At 34.2% G+C, this 21,375-nt stretch overlaps 1 protein-coding gene across 12 annotated transcripts in view; it reads left to right on the top strand.

Annotated features, from left to right (window-relative positions):
- PPFIA2 (PTPRF interacting protein alpha 2) overlaps positions 1 to 21,375 on the top strand; it is a 496,304-nt gene that overhangs the window by 309,052 nt on the left and 165,877 nt on the right. For 10 of the 12 annotated variants that reach the window (XM_045082940.1, XM_045082943.1, XM_045082945.1 and 7 more), the window contains one exon: positions 3,064 to 3,138. The exons of the other annotated variants lie outside the window; for them this stretch is intronic. In XM_045082940.1, coding sequence (XP_044938875.1) covers positions 3,064 to 3,138 — 75 coding nt within the window. The remainder of the gene's footprint in view (positions 1 to 3,063; positions 3,139 to 21,375) is intronic. 12 annotated transcript variants of the gene reach the window in all.

The raw sequence follows: 21,375 nt of genomic DNA, 5'->3' as shown, positions 1-21,375 counted from the left end.
ATATCTTGTAGTTTATACTATAGTTCTAGCTCTATAAATAACCGAAATACATGAACTTAAAGACTACACAGACCATGGATTAATTGAATGTGGTTAAATAGTAAAAAAATCAGAAACAGTTACGTAGAGAGCTAAGGCTATCAGCTGTGCACTTACATTTAGGAAAAAAATTAAAATTATAATTTGTCATCACATGTCAATCATTTCTAGATAGCTCCACAAGAACACCAAATCTAACAAGGAAAATATAGGTAACTATGGCATTCTGCTGGTGCTATGCTTAGCATAGCAAAGCAAAAAACTAAAATGGTTGTCAGAGATAATAATCTTTTTTTTTCCTATAAATGCAGTTTTTGCTATGTAGACAAGGTAAGATATCAAGATTCTTTATACCCTGAAAAAGTTTTCTCCTTTGGATCTTACTTTTTTTTTTTTTTTCCCTTATCAGTTTACCAGAGATTAGTGCAAAATGAATTAAATTCAGAGAATAATTTATTCTCATATAAATGTGACTAAAGCACTGATAATTATAACACCAATTCTTACATTTACAGCTAATTCAGAATATATTCAGTTGTTTTTATTTTCTCATAAAGAGAGCTTTAGATTCATTACTTTGTGGGTGATAAGATCTCAAGCTATAGATACCATTCTAAATTTATTGAGGGTTGATTCTGTTTTCAAATTGTTTTATCAGCTTAATGATTTTTACTTCATGGAGGCTCAATATGAGAATAAAAATGCTTAACTTGTAAATAGGAGCCAGTTTAGAATATTTTCTGTGATTATTAGTTTAACAAAGAAAGTCAGAAAGATGCTTTAACCTAAAAGATCATCTGGTTTCAGCCATTCTTTATATGACTTGAAGGACTCTTTTAGACACATTCCGGTGTATCAGTGTATCTTAAAATAGACACCTTCACCTCTTCACAGCCATCTAAATGTGATCTGATCAATGTTGCATATAGTGAGATCGTTAAGTTACATTTAGACTGTTCCATAGGATGTTCTCATCCACTAGGATTCTTAGTCCTTTCTCACTCAGAACACCCGTATTTTATAGTTGGTACTTTAGGAAGTGAGCATAAAACTTTATAGTCATCCCTTTAAATAGCAACTACATCTATTAAAGTCTTTGCTGATTTCTGCTTTCCACATAACAGCAATCTACCTTATTTTCAACCTTCAGGATATTTGCTTCTTTTGCATGTATCCAAGCTACTCATAAGAAAAGTATTCCCCAGGTCAAATCATCAAAGATTTCCTTTGAAGTAGTTCTTGTTCAGTTATTAATCAGCGTTAGTTTTATCCATTTTAATGAACAATTATTTGTTTAACGGAACTGGTACCTAGCAGTTCATCTCGCATATCTAAGTATCAGGAAAGATCCTGTATAATTATCTTTGATATCAAATATCAATTTATGTAATATTAATAATTTTCAGAGAATTTCAGCATAACTAAGTAAAATTAATATTAAACTCCTCTCAGATTATTATGCTTTCTTATTCAAGATGTATTACAGGAGTTAAGTGCACCCAGCCCCCTGAATATGTATCAGTTATCATTATATAGCACAAAAATATGATTGAGATTTTTTTTTTAAATTTCTAATTAGATTCTAGATTAATAGGATATTAGTTTTTTTGTCTGTTTACTAATTGGAAAATAATTTTATAATGCAACATTAAAATTGTTAGGTAAGTTTTTAAAATATAGTTTTTTATTTAACCTATGTCATGTATTAATAATTTATTAAACTATATTACTTAAGCTATATATTATGTTCTCAATTAAATCTTATTTTTTTAAAAAATGTTATTCATTAAACTATACTATCATTGAATTAATAAAATTAGTTTATAAAAATATAACAGTATATTAAAATACATGCTAACTTCACAAATACTATAACATTCCCATGTGAAAAAAAAAAAACTATGTTAACTCATAATAAAAAATTCACCATGGGGGTGCCTGGGTGGCTCAGTGGGTTAAAGCCTCTGCCTTCGGCTCAGGTCACGATCCCAGGGTCCTGGGATCAAGCCCCACATCGGGCTCTCTGCTCAGCAGGGAGCCTGCTTCCTCCTCTCTCTCTGCCTGCCTCTCTGTCTACTTGTGATCTCTGTCTGTCAAATAAATAAATAAAATCTTTAAAAAAAAAAAATTCACCGTGAATTGCATCTCAAGTTAAAGCTATAAATTTTGTTGGTTCTTTTCTAAGAATTAAGCCACTAGAGACATTCATTTTAATTCAAATTTCTTTCTCTGAATTTCTTAAATTTTTTACATGATCAAAAATATCTCATTTTCAATATATGTAATAAAGAGCATATCTGAAGATCTGAACATAAATCAGATCTAAATCAGTTTTAGAAGTTCTAAGAAAGCAAGAATTGAGAAACTGCTTTGTGTTTCATTTATGTATGAAACATTTGCAAATTGTAATTATCTTCAAATCATAATTATCTTCAAACGAAATGTGCAGAGTCTTTGGTTCTACAGAATATATTGCCTTAACCTTTGATATCTGGAAGCTGGTTAGGAATTCCAGAGGAAGCAAGTGCTTGCCAATCCCTAAGTAACAATATAGACCTCTAATTAACAAAATGTATGTGTAATGGACATTTTTCAGGTTCTAAGAACCCTTTATGAAGTTATTTATACCAAATGAAGCTCATGTATTATTTTTTAAAAAGTAGAAATTTTTTTTACCTATGTCCTACTTAATCAGTGACTCTATTTTTTAGATGAATTCATAACGTACTCTTGAACTTTGCCTCCACTTACTATGAGTCAGGATTAAGAACAAGCAGGTCTATCTCCAACCCCATTGAAAATTCTGTCTTTGGAGCACTAAAATGACTTGCTTATAAGGAAATCCCTTGATATAGTGATGCTATAAGGTGACAATGTATTCATAGTGTTTATGAGCACTAAAGGCTATAAAGACTTTAGTAATTTGCCAAATGTGACTGTCTCTGATAATGGTATTGATGGATTCAGCACAGTTTAACATGTATGGGATGTACATTACTGCACATATTTTGGTTTTTCTTCTAGGTAAGGGAGCGACTGAGGGTTTCTTTAGAAAGAGTCTCTGCACTGGAAGAAGAACTAGCTGCTGCTAATCAGGAGGTAACATACCAAACTTTCTCCTCTTTTGAGGTGCAATATCACTAACATTATAGCCCTTGTGTTTCACGTCACTTTTATTAAAACTGTCACAAAAAATAAATGACATTCTGTATATGCCACTGAACAAGGTCTGTTGAAACTAGTTGCCAGGGTCATGTTTTCTGATTTCTGGTGAGTCGGATCTGTCACTAAGAGATGAAAAGAAAATTACCAAAAACTAGTGACAAAGGGGCTTAGAAAAACTGCAGTCAGAATAGCAGTCGTTTCAAAAATTAAAACACAGCTCCGAAGTTGGAAAACATGTCAAATATCTGTGAAACTTAGAAAATGTCACAAAGGAAGTTGACTCCTTGGAGATATAAATATACTTCCCTTAAGGTTCTTATTCTTATCTTCTCAGAGCTTCTGCCCATGTTTAGTGGCATCACTGAATCCACTCCTCTTGCTCTCATTCATGACTAAAGTACTCTAACCATCTCTGACATTTAAAGAGTTGTTTTTTTCTTTAGAAAAATTTGCTAACTTTGGTTTTTAGGACACAAATGAAGTTGGGTCATTAGACCAGACATAGATATATAGATAAAAATACATTTAAATATATAAAATGTATGAAAAATAACCTGTGTAGGTCACCAAAATAGCCCCATCTCTTTTTCTCTCTCTAACATTTACTTATAAGGCTACTTTTCTCCCCAGAAATTTATTCCAGTGATGTAAATATTGGTATTGCTAGTAGTAGACCTATTAAAATAATCCTATAAAATCTTTTTAGTTTTGAATTATTAAAGATATGGGAGGCTAATGTCATTAATTATAAATATTATCAAGGCATTCTTATTAAAATAATATTTGCATTTGCTTTATATGTACAAATACACATTTTTAAACCATGATAAAAATCTCAAGTATAAATTACCTTGTTCTTTAAAATAATCTAGCTCAATTAAACAAGTTTAAAGTTAACCTTTGTTTGTTCTAGGTTAGCAATTTAAACATTAGAAAAAATGGACTTTTGAATGCAGGAATAATGAGTTCCATGTGAACTAAATTTTAGCGGCGTCAAAAACAAATGGCAGCACAACAGTTTAAAAAAGAAAATACACACACACACACACACACACACACACACATTTTGGAGACCAGATCAGCTTAGCAAACTGGATGGCTTTAGATAAATAAGTAAAATAAAGGGAACAAAGGGAAATAAAAGATTGGTACCTCTTAGTCATCATAGAAGAAAAGAACCTCTGAAGTAATAGATAATGACAAGAAGATCTCTGTCTTTTTAGGAGAAAGAATAGGTTTTACCAATAAAGTAAGTATATGCTTTCCTAGAATATCCTGAAAAAATATTAAATGTTCATTTATTTTGTGTCTTATCATTGTTAATTTTGATTTTCATGTATGTTTAAAAGTATATTTATTTTGGGTACATCCCTCAAAATATTTTATTGGTAAGACTAAAACAACAAAAGCTTTGACAACTACTCCAGTGATAGCCTTGCTTTCCATGCGGTGATAAACCTGTTTGTAACAAAGGGATAGTGAAACCTCTTGGCAAAGTTATGTGCCCCAAAGTAAAAATATTCCTCAAGTTCAAGTAAGGCTCTGAAAAATTTGCTCTAGACGTGACAACAGCATAGTTCAAGCAGATATAAAATGGAAGAACAATGCTTGAGAGAACCAAAGTGGAAGAAAGATTTTTGACGGTTATCTTCAATAATTTAGCCTCCAATTTTATTGTAGTCTGTTGTAGGCAGCATGGTCCATTTGATTGCTTTGTATATTTTAAATCATTAACATGATTCTACAATTACTACAGCCCTTCTAAATGATTTTTGTTTTGTTTTACATCATTTACAGAAGAGGAAAGTAATTGTGTGCTCATTATTAACTCCAATAATTTTTTTTTCCCCTTGATTTTTTTATTAACTTCCAGGTGGCTTTACCAGAATCCGTGCTTAGGAAGTCACATATCTAAGGATGGGGAAGGGATTAGAAAAGTCCCCTTAGTTTTCTAACAATAAATTTTTTTTATAAATAATTAATGATTTTAAGAGAGAGTGCATGGGGAAAAGCCAGCTTTTCCTTCAAGCTGAAACTTGGATTTCATTATGAAAATTAAAAAGAGAGAGAGAGAGAAATCAGAAGACACCTACAGTTTGAGTTCTCAGAATAACAGTTGGTACAAGAAATCCCTATAAGCCAGGTATCATGTATTGATGATAAGGTAACATTTAGAAATCTGACCCAAAAAGTTTAGAAAATTTTACACTATTGTCAGCTTTAGAAAGGGGAACTAAATAACATTTGAATGTTAGAGGAAGTAATTGAAGAAAGTATTTTAGAAAATAAAGGGCAATTTTTTAAAGAAAAAAAACAATTTAAGAACACAGTCTTAAGGACCAAACAAAAATACATAGCATAGACAAAAACAATCAGGGACTCAAACAAAATTCTGCACATGGCTAAATGAGCAAGGGTTTGGGGAAAATTTCATTTGATGCTTTAGATTTTAAATTAAAATTAAAATTACTTACAAGTGTTCCTTAATGGTTCAAATCTGCACCTTTCCTGAGTTTATATAGGAAGCTTGACAAGTAAGGATACCATAGTGTTCAAATCTCTTTGATTCCCAAGTTTCTGGTAGGGGTAGTAACTGTCCAGATATTTATCCAAACATATTCCTGAATTATTTCAGTTCCAAAATTCAGAAAAGAGAAATCAGAGAGCAGGGGTTTAGACTGCAAGTGATATAGTCATATACCTTGTTATATTCATACACATATATGCATATGTAGAGTTTGAGAAGATGACAGAATAGAGTTTATTCTATCATCATTATTTTAATAGAGTTGATTCTGTCATCTATATATCATTATTCTCTTTCTGTGCCTGTCGGTGTATCTGTCCCTATCTCTGTCTCTCTCATCTTGTCCCCTTCTCCTACATGTTTTGGAGTTAATGTTTAATACATTTCCTTTTTATACACTCTCCCATGGAGCCCTCATCTTGTTCTCATACACCCCAGGCTACAACCATGACTTCGGTGGCTAAAAAAAAGAGAAAGGACAAAATCTGTAGCTCAAAATTCCTGCTTTTTTCTGAGCCTCACGGCATTTCCACACAGCTGTGCTAATGGTTGAGGAGACTGTTTTCTGCCACAGGAATCCAGCAGGGGGCAAGGCGGAGAGGTTGAAATCTTGCTCAGGGTTTGCAAATCAAGATATGCACCTGGATATCTGTCATCACATACAGGGAATGAGTTTTCTAATTTACACAAAGGCCATATGTACTGGTGGGCCTGGAACTCCACCTAGTTTTTACAAGTGTCCCCTTAGGTTCCCTATGGCCCATTAACTAATGAAATAAATAGCCTTATTCAAAAGAATATGAGGCAACTGTATGTTCTAATTTGGAAAGAGCTCCAAAACTTTTTCTTTTACAAAAAGAAAAAGTTACATAGAATGATCCCATTGTTGTACAAATATAATTAATAATAATACATTATTGTAGGACTAGAAAAAATTTGAGTATATAAATACCAAACTCTCATTTATTAGTTGTCTCTGCCTCTTGTAGGCCTATGTACTCTGCATTACTTTCAAATTTGAGTTTTTAATAACTTCATTATAACATAAACAAAATGATAAAGATATTTTAGTTAGATGACATTTTCCATAACTAGATAGTTCTCTTGATCACTTAGCGATAGCCATAGGTAATATTTACTGAGAGCTTTAAATTCCTAAGCACTGTGCTAAATACATTTGTATCAGCAGAATAATCCTGGAGTTTTGGTACTACTGTTATTTTATAGATGAGCCCAGAGAGGTCGTTTCTCTTAAGGTGCCCTTCTCTTCTGCTACAAAATGTTATCTCTGAAATTGTCTTAACTCTCTGTACTCAGGCAGTTCCAATCTCTACCTTTAACTCTGTCTGTAATCAAACCCCATCCAATACTCTCTTCTTTGTGCATATACGTTAAAACCACTATAGTTCACGTGTCATTAATTTTCACTTGGAATATTGTGATAGGTTTTCATTTATTCTTGTTTCCTATCCCTTTCTGTTGTGTCATTCTCCAGGGTTATAACCCTGCTAAGCAAAGCTCTAATCATAGTGATTATTTCTTACAAAATATTCTAAGATGTAATACATACTTATATGTAATAAATACCATATTAGTACATTAACAACATAATGCTACAATATACTGTATGAACACATGTGTTAATAATGTAATCATATATCAAGAACCTCTTCAATGGTCCTAATCTACAAATCTAGCTCTAACTCCTACTACCCCTACTGTCATGACTGAGTCATTCTAAGGTCTTGTTAACATAATTATATTCATTGTTTTTGAAATCAACCAACATGTTTCCTGTATCTTACTTATGCTAATGTCTCTCCTGGAATGCTTCCACAACTCTCATTCATTCACTGAAATCATATTTCCCCATTTAAACTCAAGTTCAGACATTACCTTTTTTAATGAAATATTTTATGAGTTCTTGCCACAGTCATCATTCCTTAGTTTAAATTGCTAAAACTCATTGCTTCAGCATCTATTTTGACTGTTCAACAGCTATTGGAGTTAATTATATATCCGTCTAAGCCTAGGCTGTTAGTTCCCTGAGAAAAATGGACTGCATCTTGTTCATTTGTGTTTATTGTATTCACTACAGTGATGCGAACCTCATGATTAACATGTATTTGTCAAATTTCATTGTATAGCATTTGTTCTAGGCAGTGTTTTCACATTGTTCCTTTGCTATTTCCTTAGTATTAAAGTTTGAATTACCTTAGGCATGCTCAATTAACAACACTACATTGATTATATGGATTAAATGAATAAGATGTTTGTTCTTTCCAAATATAATTATTGAGTATCCACCAAGTGCAGAAAATTCTGAGTCTCTGACAGGAGGAATAGGAAAAAACACAATGATAAATGAAACATTATGCAAGATTTCATGTAATTTGCCCTCAAGAGATGAAAATGAATATATAAATGTAAGTAAGGTATAACAATGCAAAACTCAATAAATGAAAAACACAGGCCCCAAATGCAGAGAGGATAAAGATATTTATTCTCAACTGAAGGATCAGAGAAGGATCACCCTTGAAAGAAATCTATGATTTGTCTTTAAAACTAGGGGGAAACATTTCAGGCTGAGTAGACAGTATGGTGGAAAACAGAAACAAAACCCTGAAATTGGCTGTTTCTAGAGTAGAGAGGATGGTGCTGTGTCAGTAAGGATTTGGGTATGAAAAGATGTGAAAGTGGAAGATGGGTAGGTGGGGAGGACTAAGATTTCAGAGGGCCCTAAATACCACGATCAAAGAGTAGAATTCATACTTTAAATGCATACTTAATGAAGTGAGGAAGCGGTGAAGGTTTTGTTGTTTTGTTTTGGTAAAGTAAAAACTATGATGGTATGTTCTTTATTTCCTTTCTTTTGTAAAGTGTTAGGGTGGAGTAGAGCTGGAAAGTTGACATAATTGACATGGCTAGCTGACATAATTAGCTGATGTGTGATTTTGATTATGACACCTCAGTTCAACAAGTATTTATTGGGCATCTTCTGTTTGCCAGGCATTGACTTAAGTACTAGGTATATGTATATTAATAAAACTCAGATATTTAATGAATCAAAATTCTCTCAAATATAAGAAATAGAGATGCTGAAAATCTTTATAGTGGGAAGGTGTTATTTCATGGGTATGGAGTTTCAGTTTGGGACTATGAAAAAGGTTCTTAAGATGGATAGTGGTGATGGTTGCAGAGCAATGTAAACATACTACACCCTACACTTAAAATTGGTTAAAATGGTTAATTTTACATTACGTACAGTTTGCCACAATAAGAAATTAATTATACTACAATATGACTAATGTGAAAATAAAAGTAACTACAAGGTTTTTTAATATTACAAAAGAGAGTAATTAATTGTATGGGCATAAAGAAGGAAAAGCAGATAGTATTATAAACATATTCCTAGAGAAATTTCGTCATTTATAGCAGCATGGATGAATTTTGAAACATTACACTAAGTGAAGTAAACCAGACAAAGAAATACTGTATGACTTTATTTATATATAGAATCTAAAAGGGTTGGAGTCCTAGAAATAGAGTAGATTGGTGGTTGCCCAGGCTAGCGATAGGAGGTAAAAAGGAAAGGCTTATCAAAGGATGGAAACCTTCAGTTATAAAGAAAAAGATTAGGGGATCTGATGTACAGCATGGTAATGATAGTTAATGATACTGTATTGTATATTTAAAATTTGTTAAGACAGTAGGTATTAAATGTTTTCACTACCAACAACTAAAAAATGGTAATTCTGTGGGGTGATGGGTGTATTAACTAACCTTACTGGGGTAAGCATTCAAAAATAGGTACATAAATCAGTGCATTGGGGATAAACTTACACAATATTATTTGTCAGTTGTATCTCAATAAAGTCCAAAATCTTTCTAGAGAAAAAAATCACCTAGAGTTTGAAGAGTGACTTTAAAGAGCTTACCAGATGGACTTGTGGGAAAAGAAGGGAAGTAGACAGGAAGAGGGATGAGGACTAGACTGCAGAGTTAAGCAGAGCAGAGTTGGGGAAGCATGGGCTTCCTCCTACGGGCAACAGTGAGTCAAGAAAGAGTTTTTAAGGAGAGAAAAATGTGATCACATTTTTAATTTTGCAGACCAGTGATACTTTCAAAAGTTAAGGATATTAAAATGTATATAATAACCAAAGTCCTATGTTTATGGTTCAGATTTTTTAAATCACTATGATTTTTTAAAAGAAACAAGGGACTGATGTCAGAAAATACTGAATTATGTAAAACAGAAGTATTACCATGTCTGGCATTTCTTCTGTTCTTTTAGTAATGGGAAATAATATAAGTGAAAGAATCAAAACAGTATTACAAATATATATATAAATCTGCTGTCATTTTATGCCTCTTTGAATAGCCCCACAGAGGTAGCTTGTACTGTTAATGTTGAGTACATTTTCCAGGCCATTGTCCTAAAAAAGTGAGTCCAGTTTATTTAGGCACAGAAAATACAATAATGTCTTTATTTCTTGCAGAGTATTTTTGTTACTGCTTAAAATTGGAAAACCACACACACACAAATGTACAATAAAGGGAAATGCAAGGAAGAATAAATGGATTACTTCCTAACAATGTGTTCTCCTTTAGCAGAGTCTCATATCCTTTTAAAATTATTTTAATTAAATGAGACAAAATGGATTATTTTGAAGTTACATTAAAAATCAATTGACAGACTAATTTTCACTGAATATACAGGTGCACTTATTTTAAAAGCTTTTCTACATGATTGCATTATACATAAAAAGAACTGTTACATTGAATTGTAGTCTGATCTATATATATTTTTTTATATTGCTTTCATTCTATGTTTGTTTATCCCAAGCAATGAACTTACCAACTTTCAATTGGAATTTTCTTAAGGAAATTAGCATTTCATTCTACTTCATCTGTAACCAGCCTTATCCTTGAGGTCTTATTTCCTAAGGGAAAATGAAAGAACTTGTATGGGCAAATCTAATATCATTCTCATTTAGAAGAATATTGCATCAGAATGGTGAGAGAAGCTAGAGGTAGCAAGCTCGTGTTTGTGGGACTTATAAGACTGTGGACTTTGGCCATTCCATTAAATACATTACACCATTAGGGACACCTGGCTGGCTCAATTGGTTAAGCGGCTGCCTTCGGCTCAGGTCATGATCCCACCGTGCTGGAATCGAGTCCCACATGGGGCTCCTTGCTTGGCAGGGAGCCTGCTTCTCCCTCTGCATCTGCCTGCCACTCTGTCTGCCTGTGCTCGCTCTCTTGCTCTCTCTCTCTGACAAATAAATAAATAAAACCTTAAAAAAATTTTTTTAAATAAAATAAATAAATACATTACACCATTAAATCACCATAATGATTTCTTGAGTTGGGATTAGATCCAGTGCTTTGTGGAATCCATGGAAATTAATGGAAACATGGAAAAGTTGAATAGATATAGGCAAAGATGGAACCTACCCTAAAACGCAAATAAAAGTCTGGGAAGGAAATGAGAGATGTAAAAATCAACCATGTCAAGAGTTAATGAAGCAAAAAAGAGATAAGAGATAGATAATGAGAGAGTTTTTAGTGTGGAGACTGGAGATGGCCAACAGTGTCAAATGTTTCATGAAGACATAAAAGATGATGTCTAATATGAGATGGTTAGATTTACAATTAGGTCACTGGAAAGGTTTACAAAGACAGTTTCAATAAAATATAATAGAAGGAGAATAGCTATTATGAAAAGACTGAGTCAATTAGAAGTTTAGAAATGGAGATGATGAGTAATATTCTTTTGAGAAGTTTGGCAAAGAAGGAGAAAGGTGGTTAAATGTTGAAAAAATAGGCCATGTTGACAGATAGCCTATTGAAAATACTTTCAGCCAAAGAAGAAATGAAGGAGAAGCAATATTTGATGGGCAGCCACAGTAGAGGTTAGGCATGGTTTCAAGATCAATTGCAGGTTGTAGAACTCTGTTCTCTAAAAAATGGAGAAAGGAGAATGGAATGTGTAGTGTAAAGATGAAAGAAAAGTTTGATTTGGAGGGGAAAGATGTAAGCATTATATCAGATATTCCTCCCAAGAAAATATGGGTTCTTGGCTAAGGGAGATGGGAGCAGAGGTACTTTTTATGAGCTTAAGGAAACTGAAAATAAGGCGATGTAGAATGTGGCAAGGAACCAATAAGACTAAGCAAGGAAATTTTACTGTGAGATGAGGACTAAGAGGAGGTTCTCATGGAGAGCCCCAGCAACCTAAAATTTGCCAGTTTCCACTTACCAACTGAAACAACATGGATTCTACTATGATATTTCCTTATCTAAATCTATGAAGTTCTGTTATTCATCATAATTTGAAAGGAAGAAATATGAATATGAAATTAAAGTGGTATCAGATGACTTTGGCCACTTTGAATCAATCCAGAGGTGAAATGATTTCTAAAACTTAACAAAGGTGCAAATCAGGAAACTTCTGAAATCCATGAGCAACTCAGCTGTAGTTCAGTAGTGTGAGAGAAATTTAGTTGCTGAAGATGATCCAGAAAAATGTGTAAAGTGGGAAAGCTGTTAAGCAGCACTTAGTAAAGAAATTTGCTTTTGGGGAACAGATAGTGATACTCATCTGAAGTCACATGACCATTTATTTGCAGATTTAATGAAATGACCAAGTCATTTTCCTCTTCAAATTAAAGCTGCCATTTCTGTGAATGGAAAGCTCCAGATACAGAAAAAAGAGACTACAGTAAAAGTTCTTGAGTTAAATTATTTCAGAATCCTAAAATTGATCATTATTTATCTCGTTAGACTCTGCCAGTTACTCATTTTTTTATCCTTTTAATTCTCTCTGCCAGTTCCACGAGATAAATGTCTATCACTGCTTTTATAAAAATGATTAATCTTAAAGCAGCTTTCTAATTTACTGTATGTTTATATACACCACAGCCTGATTCAGCTGATTAGCTTATGTTCATCATTAGTAAATGTATGAAACTATTTTTGTAAATTTCATGACCGAGCGACTTTGAATTAACATTCTAACAGAAATTCAAATACAAGTGTTTTTCTATGTTTTATTAGTATTTGAAGCAATTTGCCATGGCTAAACTTACCTGAAAATATTATTTGTTTAATGACAACGGTGTTTGCGTAAGCTAATGACATCTTGCATCCCCCAACTTATATCCCAATGTAAAACTCTCTGATGTGACATTTTTAGATTGCCTGCAAACCTTATGACCTTCTGATAGACCCATTTATTGGAAACCTGTACTTCCTGTTGGAATTGTATCATTTTGGGTTAGAAAAATGTGTAGTTATTAATTGATTTTATTTCATGAAAAAGTTTAATAATAGTTGAACAATGTCCTTTTTTTGCTTAATATTGGTAAATTCAAAACTTCAGCATTGTTACTCACAATGGCCTACAATTGCTCATTATGCCTCTCAGTTATGCTTTATGATGATACTGTATTGTAAAGATGAGCGTAGATACTGTAGATACTGTGATTGCCCACATTATTATCATCAATGGAAAATTTCTTCTTTGCTGTTGACAATTGTACTTTTCCAACACAAAGAATCTTTCCAAATAAAGAGAAACCAAGATGTCTTATAACAAAATATGTTAAAAGGCTTAAAATGAAAAGAGCCAAGGTAATTGCTGTTTGCTACTCCCACTGTTTTTACTATTTCCAAGACCTGTCTGAAGCAATTGTTTAAAATATAGGTTAAAGTTGTCTCCTGTTGTGTTTGAGACATTTGAAGTCTGTTTGCCAATCTTTTTGGCTTTTTTTCCTGTTTTGGTTAGAATCCTTTCCCTGAGGAAAGCATAGGATTTGTTTTTCTTGTGACAACAGGCTTGGCTGTCTTATCCTTGCATGGTTTTTTTCCCCTCTTACTATTAATAGCAAGATCACACTTGATATTCATACTTTGATCATAAGCATCAAAAATTGACCCATCTTATTTTACCCACATGTTTACTTAAGTTTTCTTATTAATTTTAAAGCTAACAATTTGACAAAGATTACTTAACTTTTAGAAAATTAAAATGAAATAATGAAATTTAGTGAGAGACAAGGGAGAAAGGAAAAAGAAAAAAAAAAGAATATTTAACTTGAAGTTCAAGATCCCAGTGAAGTCTTAGACTGATCACTTTCTAATTCTGTAGCCCTTGGCAATTTATTTACACTCTCTGTACCTCAGATTTCTTATCTGAGAATTGGAATACTAATAAACTCTGCATCAGCCTATCTTTCAAAGATGGCATGATATTTGGATGAGATTATATACAAGGAAGTACTTGATAAACTTGAAATACTAAACCCATATTGCTATTATAAGGCTCAAAAAGCCAGTATCACCTAGTTATTAGTTGAGTAGCAGAAAAATCTTTTCTGTTGACTATTTGAACTTGATAATAAACAAAATAACAGTAATTTATTTTATACCCAAAACTAAATCTCCTTTTCTTGGATAAATAAACATTTATTCATAGGATGATTCTGTAGTACAACATTCATTTTATACATTACTTTGCAATTCACTTAAAATTTTTTTTATTTCTTTTCAGTGTTCCAGAATTCATTGTTTATGCACCACACCCAGTGCTCCATGCAATAGGTGCCCTCAATAATACCCATCACCAGGTTCACCCAACCTCCTACCCTCCTCCCCTCCAAAACCCTCAATTTGATTCTCAGAGTACACAGTCTCTCATGGTTCAACTCTCCCTCCAATTTCTCCCAACTCACTTCTCCTCTCCATCTCCCCATCTCCTCCATGTTTTTCCTTATGCTCCACAAATAAGCAAAACCATATGATAATTGATTCTCTGCTTGACTTATTTCACTCACATAATCTCTTCCAATCCCGTCCATGTTGATAAAAGGTTGGGTATTCATCCTTTCTGATGGAGGCATAGTACTCCATGGTATATATGAACCACATCTACTTTAGCCATTCATCCATTGAAGGGCATCTTGGTTCTTTCCACAGTTTGGCGACTGTGGCCATTGCTGCTATGAACATTGAGGTCCATATGGCCCTTCTTTTCACTACATCGGTATATATGTATCTTTGGGATAAATACCCAGTAGTGCAATTGCATGGTTGTAGGGTAGCTCTATTTTTAATTTCTTAAGGAATCTCCACACTGTTTTCCAAAGTGGCTGTACCAACTTGCATTCCCACTAACAGTGTAAGAGAGTTCCCCTTTCTCCACATTCTCTCCAACACATGTTGTTTACTGTCTTATTGATTTTGGCCATTCTAACTGGTGTAAGGTGCTATCTCAATGCAATTTTGATTTGAATTTGCCTGATGGCTAGTGATGATGAGCTTCTTTTAAGATATATCTCCAAAGGCAAAGGAAACAAACAAAAAAATGAACTTTTGGGACTGCCCATTTCTTGGGTCTGTTAATTTCTTCAAATGCTTTCTTTTCAAAATTCTTCATAAGGTTTTGGTTATTCCCCAGGGATGCCCAGAAGTATAGTTATTATGTATCCACGTGAATGGATGGATTTGTATACTCACTAATGCTTCTTTATGTTTGTGTATGCTGAATAAAACAGCTGGGGGAGGAAAATAATTTTAAAAAATTAATACTTATTTTACTTATATATTTTTAAAGATTTTATTTATTTATTTTAGAGAGAGTGAGAGAGCACATGCAGGGGGAGCAGCAGAGAAAAAGGGAGCCTGAGGGCTACACCCAGAACCCTGGGTTCATTGCCTGAGCTGAAGGCAGCCACTTAACTGACTGAGCCACCCAGGTGCCCCATTAATATCTTAATATTAGAAGAAGAGGAGTCTACCGAAGTTTTGATATCCTTTTTTTTTTTTTTTTACATTTTTTTTTTCTGATATTTAGGATTCTGTCATCTAAAAGGATAAATACATGGACAGAAAGCATGAGGACATGGGGAGTTAGAGAGAAGGGGGTTGTGGTAAATTGGAAGGGGAGGTGAATCATGAGAGACTATGGACTCTGAAAAACAATCTGAGGGGTTTGAAGTGGCAGGGGGGTGGGAGGTCGGGGTACCAAGTGGTGGGTATTATAGAGGGCATGGATTGCATGGAGCACTGGGTGTGGTGAAAAAATAATGATACTGTTATGCTGAAAATAAATAAATGGAAAAAAAAATACATGGAGAGAGAATACACCATAGTGGAATAGTTCTCAATGAGCATCACTTGTAAAGCATTTGAAAAATACACATGTATCTAGAAATTCTTACCCATTGTTAGCTTGAGACCTGGCTATCTTCACTTAAGAAATAAAAGGAAAACTGTTATAATTTATTCTGGTGTTTATTGAAATTGAGAACTAGAGTGAGTATTTAATAGAGAAAAATCATGGGCCTTGAAGCAGACGTAGGTTTGATTTCCTGTCCTGCCATTTATAAGCTAAGTGATTTAACATAAGTCAGTTAACATATGTATCTATGTATCTATCTATCTATCTAGCTATCTATCTATGTATGCATTCTTTTATTTTGAGAGAGAGTATGTGCAGGCGGTGGAGGAAGAAGTGGCAAAGGAAGAGAGGATCTCAAGCAGATTCCAGGTTCAGCATGGAGCTTGTTGTGGGCCTCAATCCCTTGACCCTAAGATCATGCTTTGAGCTGAAATCAAGAGTCAGACATTTAACTGACTGAGCCACCCAGGGCCCTTAAGTCAGTTAACATTTTTAAACTGGTGAATATCTATCAGTTAAATATGAATGACATTAATAACTACCTATAAGCCAATTATAATAATGAAATAACATGAAGTAAAAATATAGCAATTAATATACAGCTGCTCAATAAATGACAAATATCGGAGCGCCTGGGTGGCTCAGTGGGTTAAAGCCTCTGCCTTCAGCTCAGGTCATGATCCCAGGAGCCTGGGATCGAGCCCTGCATCGGGCTCTCTGCTCAGCAGGGAGCCTGCTTCCTCCTCTCTCTCTGCCTGTTTCTCTGCCTACTTGTGATCTCTGTCAAATAAATAAGTAAAATCTTTAAAAAAAATGACAAATATCATGTTGATAATCAAAATGGTGATGATTCTTCTCTAATGAGAATAGTTTGAGAGACACATAGAACTTGTCCCATAAAAGGATGATTAAAATGCTGCGCAAATGCTTAGAACCATTCTTCCTAAAGCTAGTTAAAACTCCATGGATATGACTAAGTTCACCAGAAAATTTTCTTTGATGAATGAAATTAACATGCTCAAAACACGATTCAGTACCAAACAAAGGTTCAGAGGATGACACAATTACAGGCTCAATGTGGAAGTGTTCATGGGCATAGGACTAAGTCCTGATTTGCAGCAAGAGGACATTAATGACGTAAATGTTTAATCAACTTGCGCTCAGGTCCAGTTTCCTAACTCTAGTCATTCAGACAATAACCCAGTTCTAATGTGCACTCTGATTTGCATGCATGACTAAGCTAACATCCAACCCTGAGTCACATTGCATTCCCGTTATTTATGGTAGAATAGTGAGGTCCATCTGTTCATCATGACCTCTTTATAGCAAAGCCCCCAGTTCAACATGGTGCTCTCCTGTCTTTGCACCCTTCTGACCGTGATGGGAGAAACCCTAGTGGTTATCGAATTTATTGCTGAGAACCATGTTCCCTTGATACTTAAAGAAGCTCCTTCCATTGTGTCCGATCTCCTCACAAGGAGAGGGCATTATCTTAGACATACTTCCTGTAACAACTAAAGTAATGTTATCTGTATGTAAGCTCAATATAGTGCTTCTAAAATATACAGATGGTTTTAAATTACAGCATCCATTTGAGCAAGTTGTTTTTAATCCTTTCTCACTGAAAGTTTATCACAATTTTATTGGCTCAACTGACACATATACACACACATATAATGACTTCCTTCTTTGGATTGAAGTGCGTGCCACAATTTCCACCACTCTAGGCAGCAGGATATGGAAGGGGATCAAAATGTTTATAAAGATAAATTTTAGGGGCTTGATAGGGAAGCAGTACAGATGATTTTTGCTTATATCCCATTGAACAAAACTTGGCTTCACAATCATTTATTAAAACAACAATTAAAACTAATAATTATAGAATGCCCACAGAGGTCCTCTTCTTAATGTTTTATGAATTTTAACTAGTTTTATCTTCATATTAGTAATCTCTGAAGCTGGTATTACAAACATTATTTATAGAAAAAGAAACTGAAGCTCAGAGAAGGTAAATAACTTGTTCAAGTTCACACTGACAGTACATGGCAGAACCAGAATTCTACTTGATATCTCATACTCTTAAATAGCACTTTGTCTTATCCCCTGGACAGGTGCCAAGTACTGTTTTGGGCCTTGTAGCCATACCTATAACCAAGTCAGAAATTGCCCCTGCCTCAAAGAGCTTGTATTAGAAACACATAAATTTAAAAATGATTTTATATAATAATAAATTCTATGAAACAAATTACAAAGGGCTATGGATAGAGAGTATTGTAGAGCTCATCCACAATTATTTTTAGGATTTTTCTTTATTCTCTCAGTTCTTTCTTTTGAAATATCATTAACCAATGTCATCATATCATCTAAAACATTCCTATTTTGAGCAGAAAATACCAGAAAGCGTACAAAAAATATATATTTGCTTCATTATTTCATTGCCAGGGATAATTTAGCCTATATTTCTACTGAAAAAAATGGCATTAGAAAAAATATGTGAAGTGAGTCTAAAACTCAGGAAATGGAGTTATAGTTCTGACTTTCCCTCCATCCATTTGAACAGCTTTGAAATTGTTTATTTTATGTGTTACTTGAGTCTAGTTGACACACAATGTTACATTAGTTTCAGGTGTACAACATAGTGATTCCACCAGTTTACACGTCATGCTATGGTCACCATAAGTGTAGCTGCCATCTGTGCCCATACATCTCTATGACAATATCATTGATGATATACTCTTAAAAAAGAGATAGGCATGAACTTCTACATCAGGGATCAGCAAACTCTTCTGTAAAGAGCCATCTAGTAAATATTTTAGGCTCTGTGGCCCGTATAGCTCTGTCATAACTACTCTTACTATTGTAGAGTGAAAACTATCCTGGATAGTCATGTAAACAAATGAGTTTGGCTGTGTTCCAGTAAAAATGGATTTAAGAACCCTGGAAACTGAATTTCTTATAATTTCTATGTGTCACAAAGTAGTATCTTTTTTTTATTTTTTTCAACCTTTCAAACTTTTACAAACCATTTTTAGCTTCCAGGCCTGACAAAAATGGACAGGCTGAGATCTGTAGTTGATTACCCCACACTAGGTGATCACTTAGGACCTGTCCTAGAGGCTCACTGTCACTGGCCTTGACTTTTCACTGGGCTGCTGCCTCTACCCACACAATAGATGGGAGAAAGCCCCTGAATTGAAGACTACATGCATTGGTCCTCAAACTGAAGGGTATATAATGTTCAGTCAGAGGTAGATTCAAATTCAGATTCTTTAAAATGAGGTCCACATTTTTAACAAGCATTATAGGAGATTTTGATGCATGTGATTTTGAACTGTTAACAAAAACCTGGACCTAAATATAACATGAGCATCAAACATAGAACCCATAAACGGGAGATTACAAAACAGTGAGATAAGCAGCACAATAGAAATAAGAAGGAACCAAAGAATACCTGATATTTTGTGAAAAGTGGATACTAGGGAGTAGTTGGAAGTTAGTATGGACAAGTTAGAGGAATGTGACAGGTTTAAAACCCTCTTCTGTATGGAATACTTAATTCGGTGCTATAAATAAATTCTGCCCCGGTTGAGAAAAGAAGGATGAGACAAGAAAGGAAAGAAGAAACACACTACAAACAGGAGCTATAACTTCCCTGCAGGGGATTTTACTTTCCCCCTAAGTGGTTCTGCCATTTGGTTGCTCTGTGACTACAGGCAATTTCCTATATTCTTTTTTCCTCAATTAGCTCAAACCTCATTATGAACTTTTTTTTAAATATATATATATATATTTTTTAATTTTATTCATTTATTTGACAGACAGAAATCACAAGTAGGCAGAGAGGCAGGCAGAGAGAGGGGAGGTTTGTCATTCATTCTCTGTACACTTTATTTTCTTTATCCATGGAAGTAAACTATAAAGACCACATAAGTTCTGCTTTATTTCCATTCTGACATTTTCTAATATTTTCACATTTAAAAATCACATAAAAATAAAATTAGAATACGTGCAAAAGAAAGTAGCACTTTATTATTACCATTAGAACCAAGCAAATACATTACTTTAAAAGGAATTGTTCAGAATAATAGGTTTTGTATGCTTTGGTTGTTTCTAAGGAAGAACTAAGTGGATAAACTATTTGTATTGTCCTGGCTGCCTCTTTTATATGCAAGAATGACTAATGGACATTGTTTCAGCCTTCTGTATTTTCTCCAGTGCTTTTCTTTTTTTTTTTTTTTAATTTTAATTATTTATTTATTTTTAATTAACAGATAATGTTTTATTTGTTTGAAGGGTATATAGGTTTGTGATTCATCAGTCTCCCACAATTCACAGCACTCACCATAGCACATAATGTCCCCAGTGTCCATCATCCAGCCACCCTATCCCTCCCATACCCCTCTACTCCAGCAACCCTCAGTTTGTTTCCTGAAATTAAGAGTCTCTTATGGTTTGTCTCCCTCTCTTCCTCTTGTTTCATTTTTCCCTCCCTTCCCTATGAGCCTCTGTCTTGATTCACAAATTCCTCATATAAGTGAGATCATATGGTAATTATCTTTCTCTGATTAACTTATTTTGCTTAGCATAATACACTCTAGTTTCATCCATGTCATTGCAAATGGTAAGATTTCATTTTTTCATGGCTGCATAATATTCCAGTGTGTGTGTGTGTGTGTGTGTGTGTGTGTGTGTGTGTGTGTATCTCACACTTTCTTTATCCATTCACATGCTGATGGACATCTAGGCTCTTTCCATAGTTTGGCTGTTGTCGACATTGCTGCTATAAATATTCGAGTGCACGTGCCCCTTCAGATCACTACATTTGTATCTTTGTGGTAAATACCCAGAAGTGCATATTCTGGGTCATAGGGTAACTCTATTTTCAACTCCTGAGGAACCTCCATACTGTTTTCCAGAGTGGCTACACCAGCTTGCATTCCTACCAACAGTGTAGGAGGGTTCCCCTTTCTCCACATCCTCCCCATCACCTGTTGTTTCCTGACTTGTTAATTTTAGCCATTCTGACTGGTGTGAGGTGGTTTTGACTTGTATTTTCCTGATGTCGAGTGATGTTAAACACTTTTTCAGGTGTCTGTTGGCAATCTGGATGTCTTCTTTGCAGACATGTCTCCTGCCCCTTTCTTTATTGGATTATTTCTTCTTTTAGTGTTGAGTTTGATAAGTTCAAACTTACAGATTTTGGATACTAGCCCATTATCTGATATGTCATTTGCAAATATCTTCTCCCGTTCTGTCCTTTGCCTTTTGGTTTGGTTGACTGTTTACTTTGCTTTGCAAAAGCTTTTTATCTTGAAGTCTCAATTGTTCATTTTTGCCCTTGTTTCCCTTGCCTTTGGTGATGTTTCTAAGAAGAAGTTTCTGTGGCTGAGATCAAAGAGGTTGCTGCCTGTGTTATTTTGATGGAATCCTGTCTCACATTTAGATCTTTCGTCCATTT

The sequence above is a fragment of the Mustela putorius genome, unplaced genomic scaffold, assembly GCF_011764305.1.
Source record: "Mustela putorius furo isolate JIRA1106 unplaced genomic scaffold, ASM1176430v1.1 tig00000640_pilon_pilon_pilon, whole genome shotgun sequence".
Lineage (NCBI taxonomy): Eukaryota > Metazoa > Chordata > Mammalia > Carnivora > Mustelidae > Mustela > Mustela putorius.
This window is presented reverse-complemented; position numbering and strand designations above follow the sequence as displayed.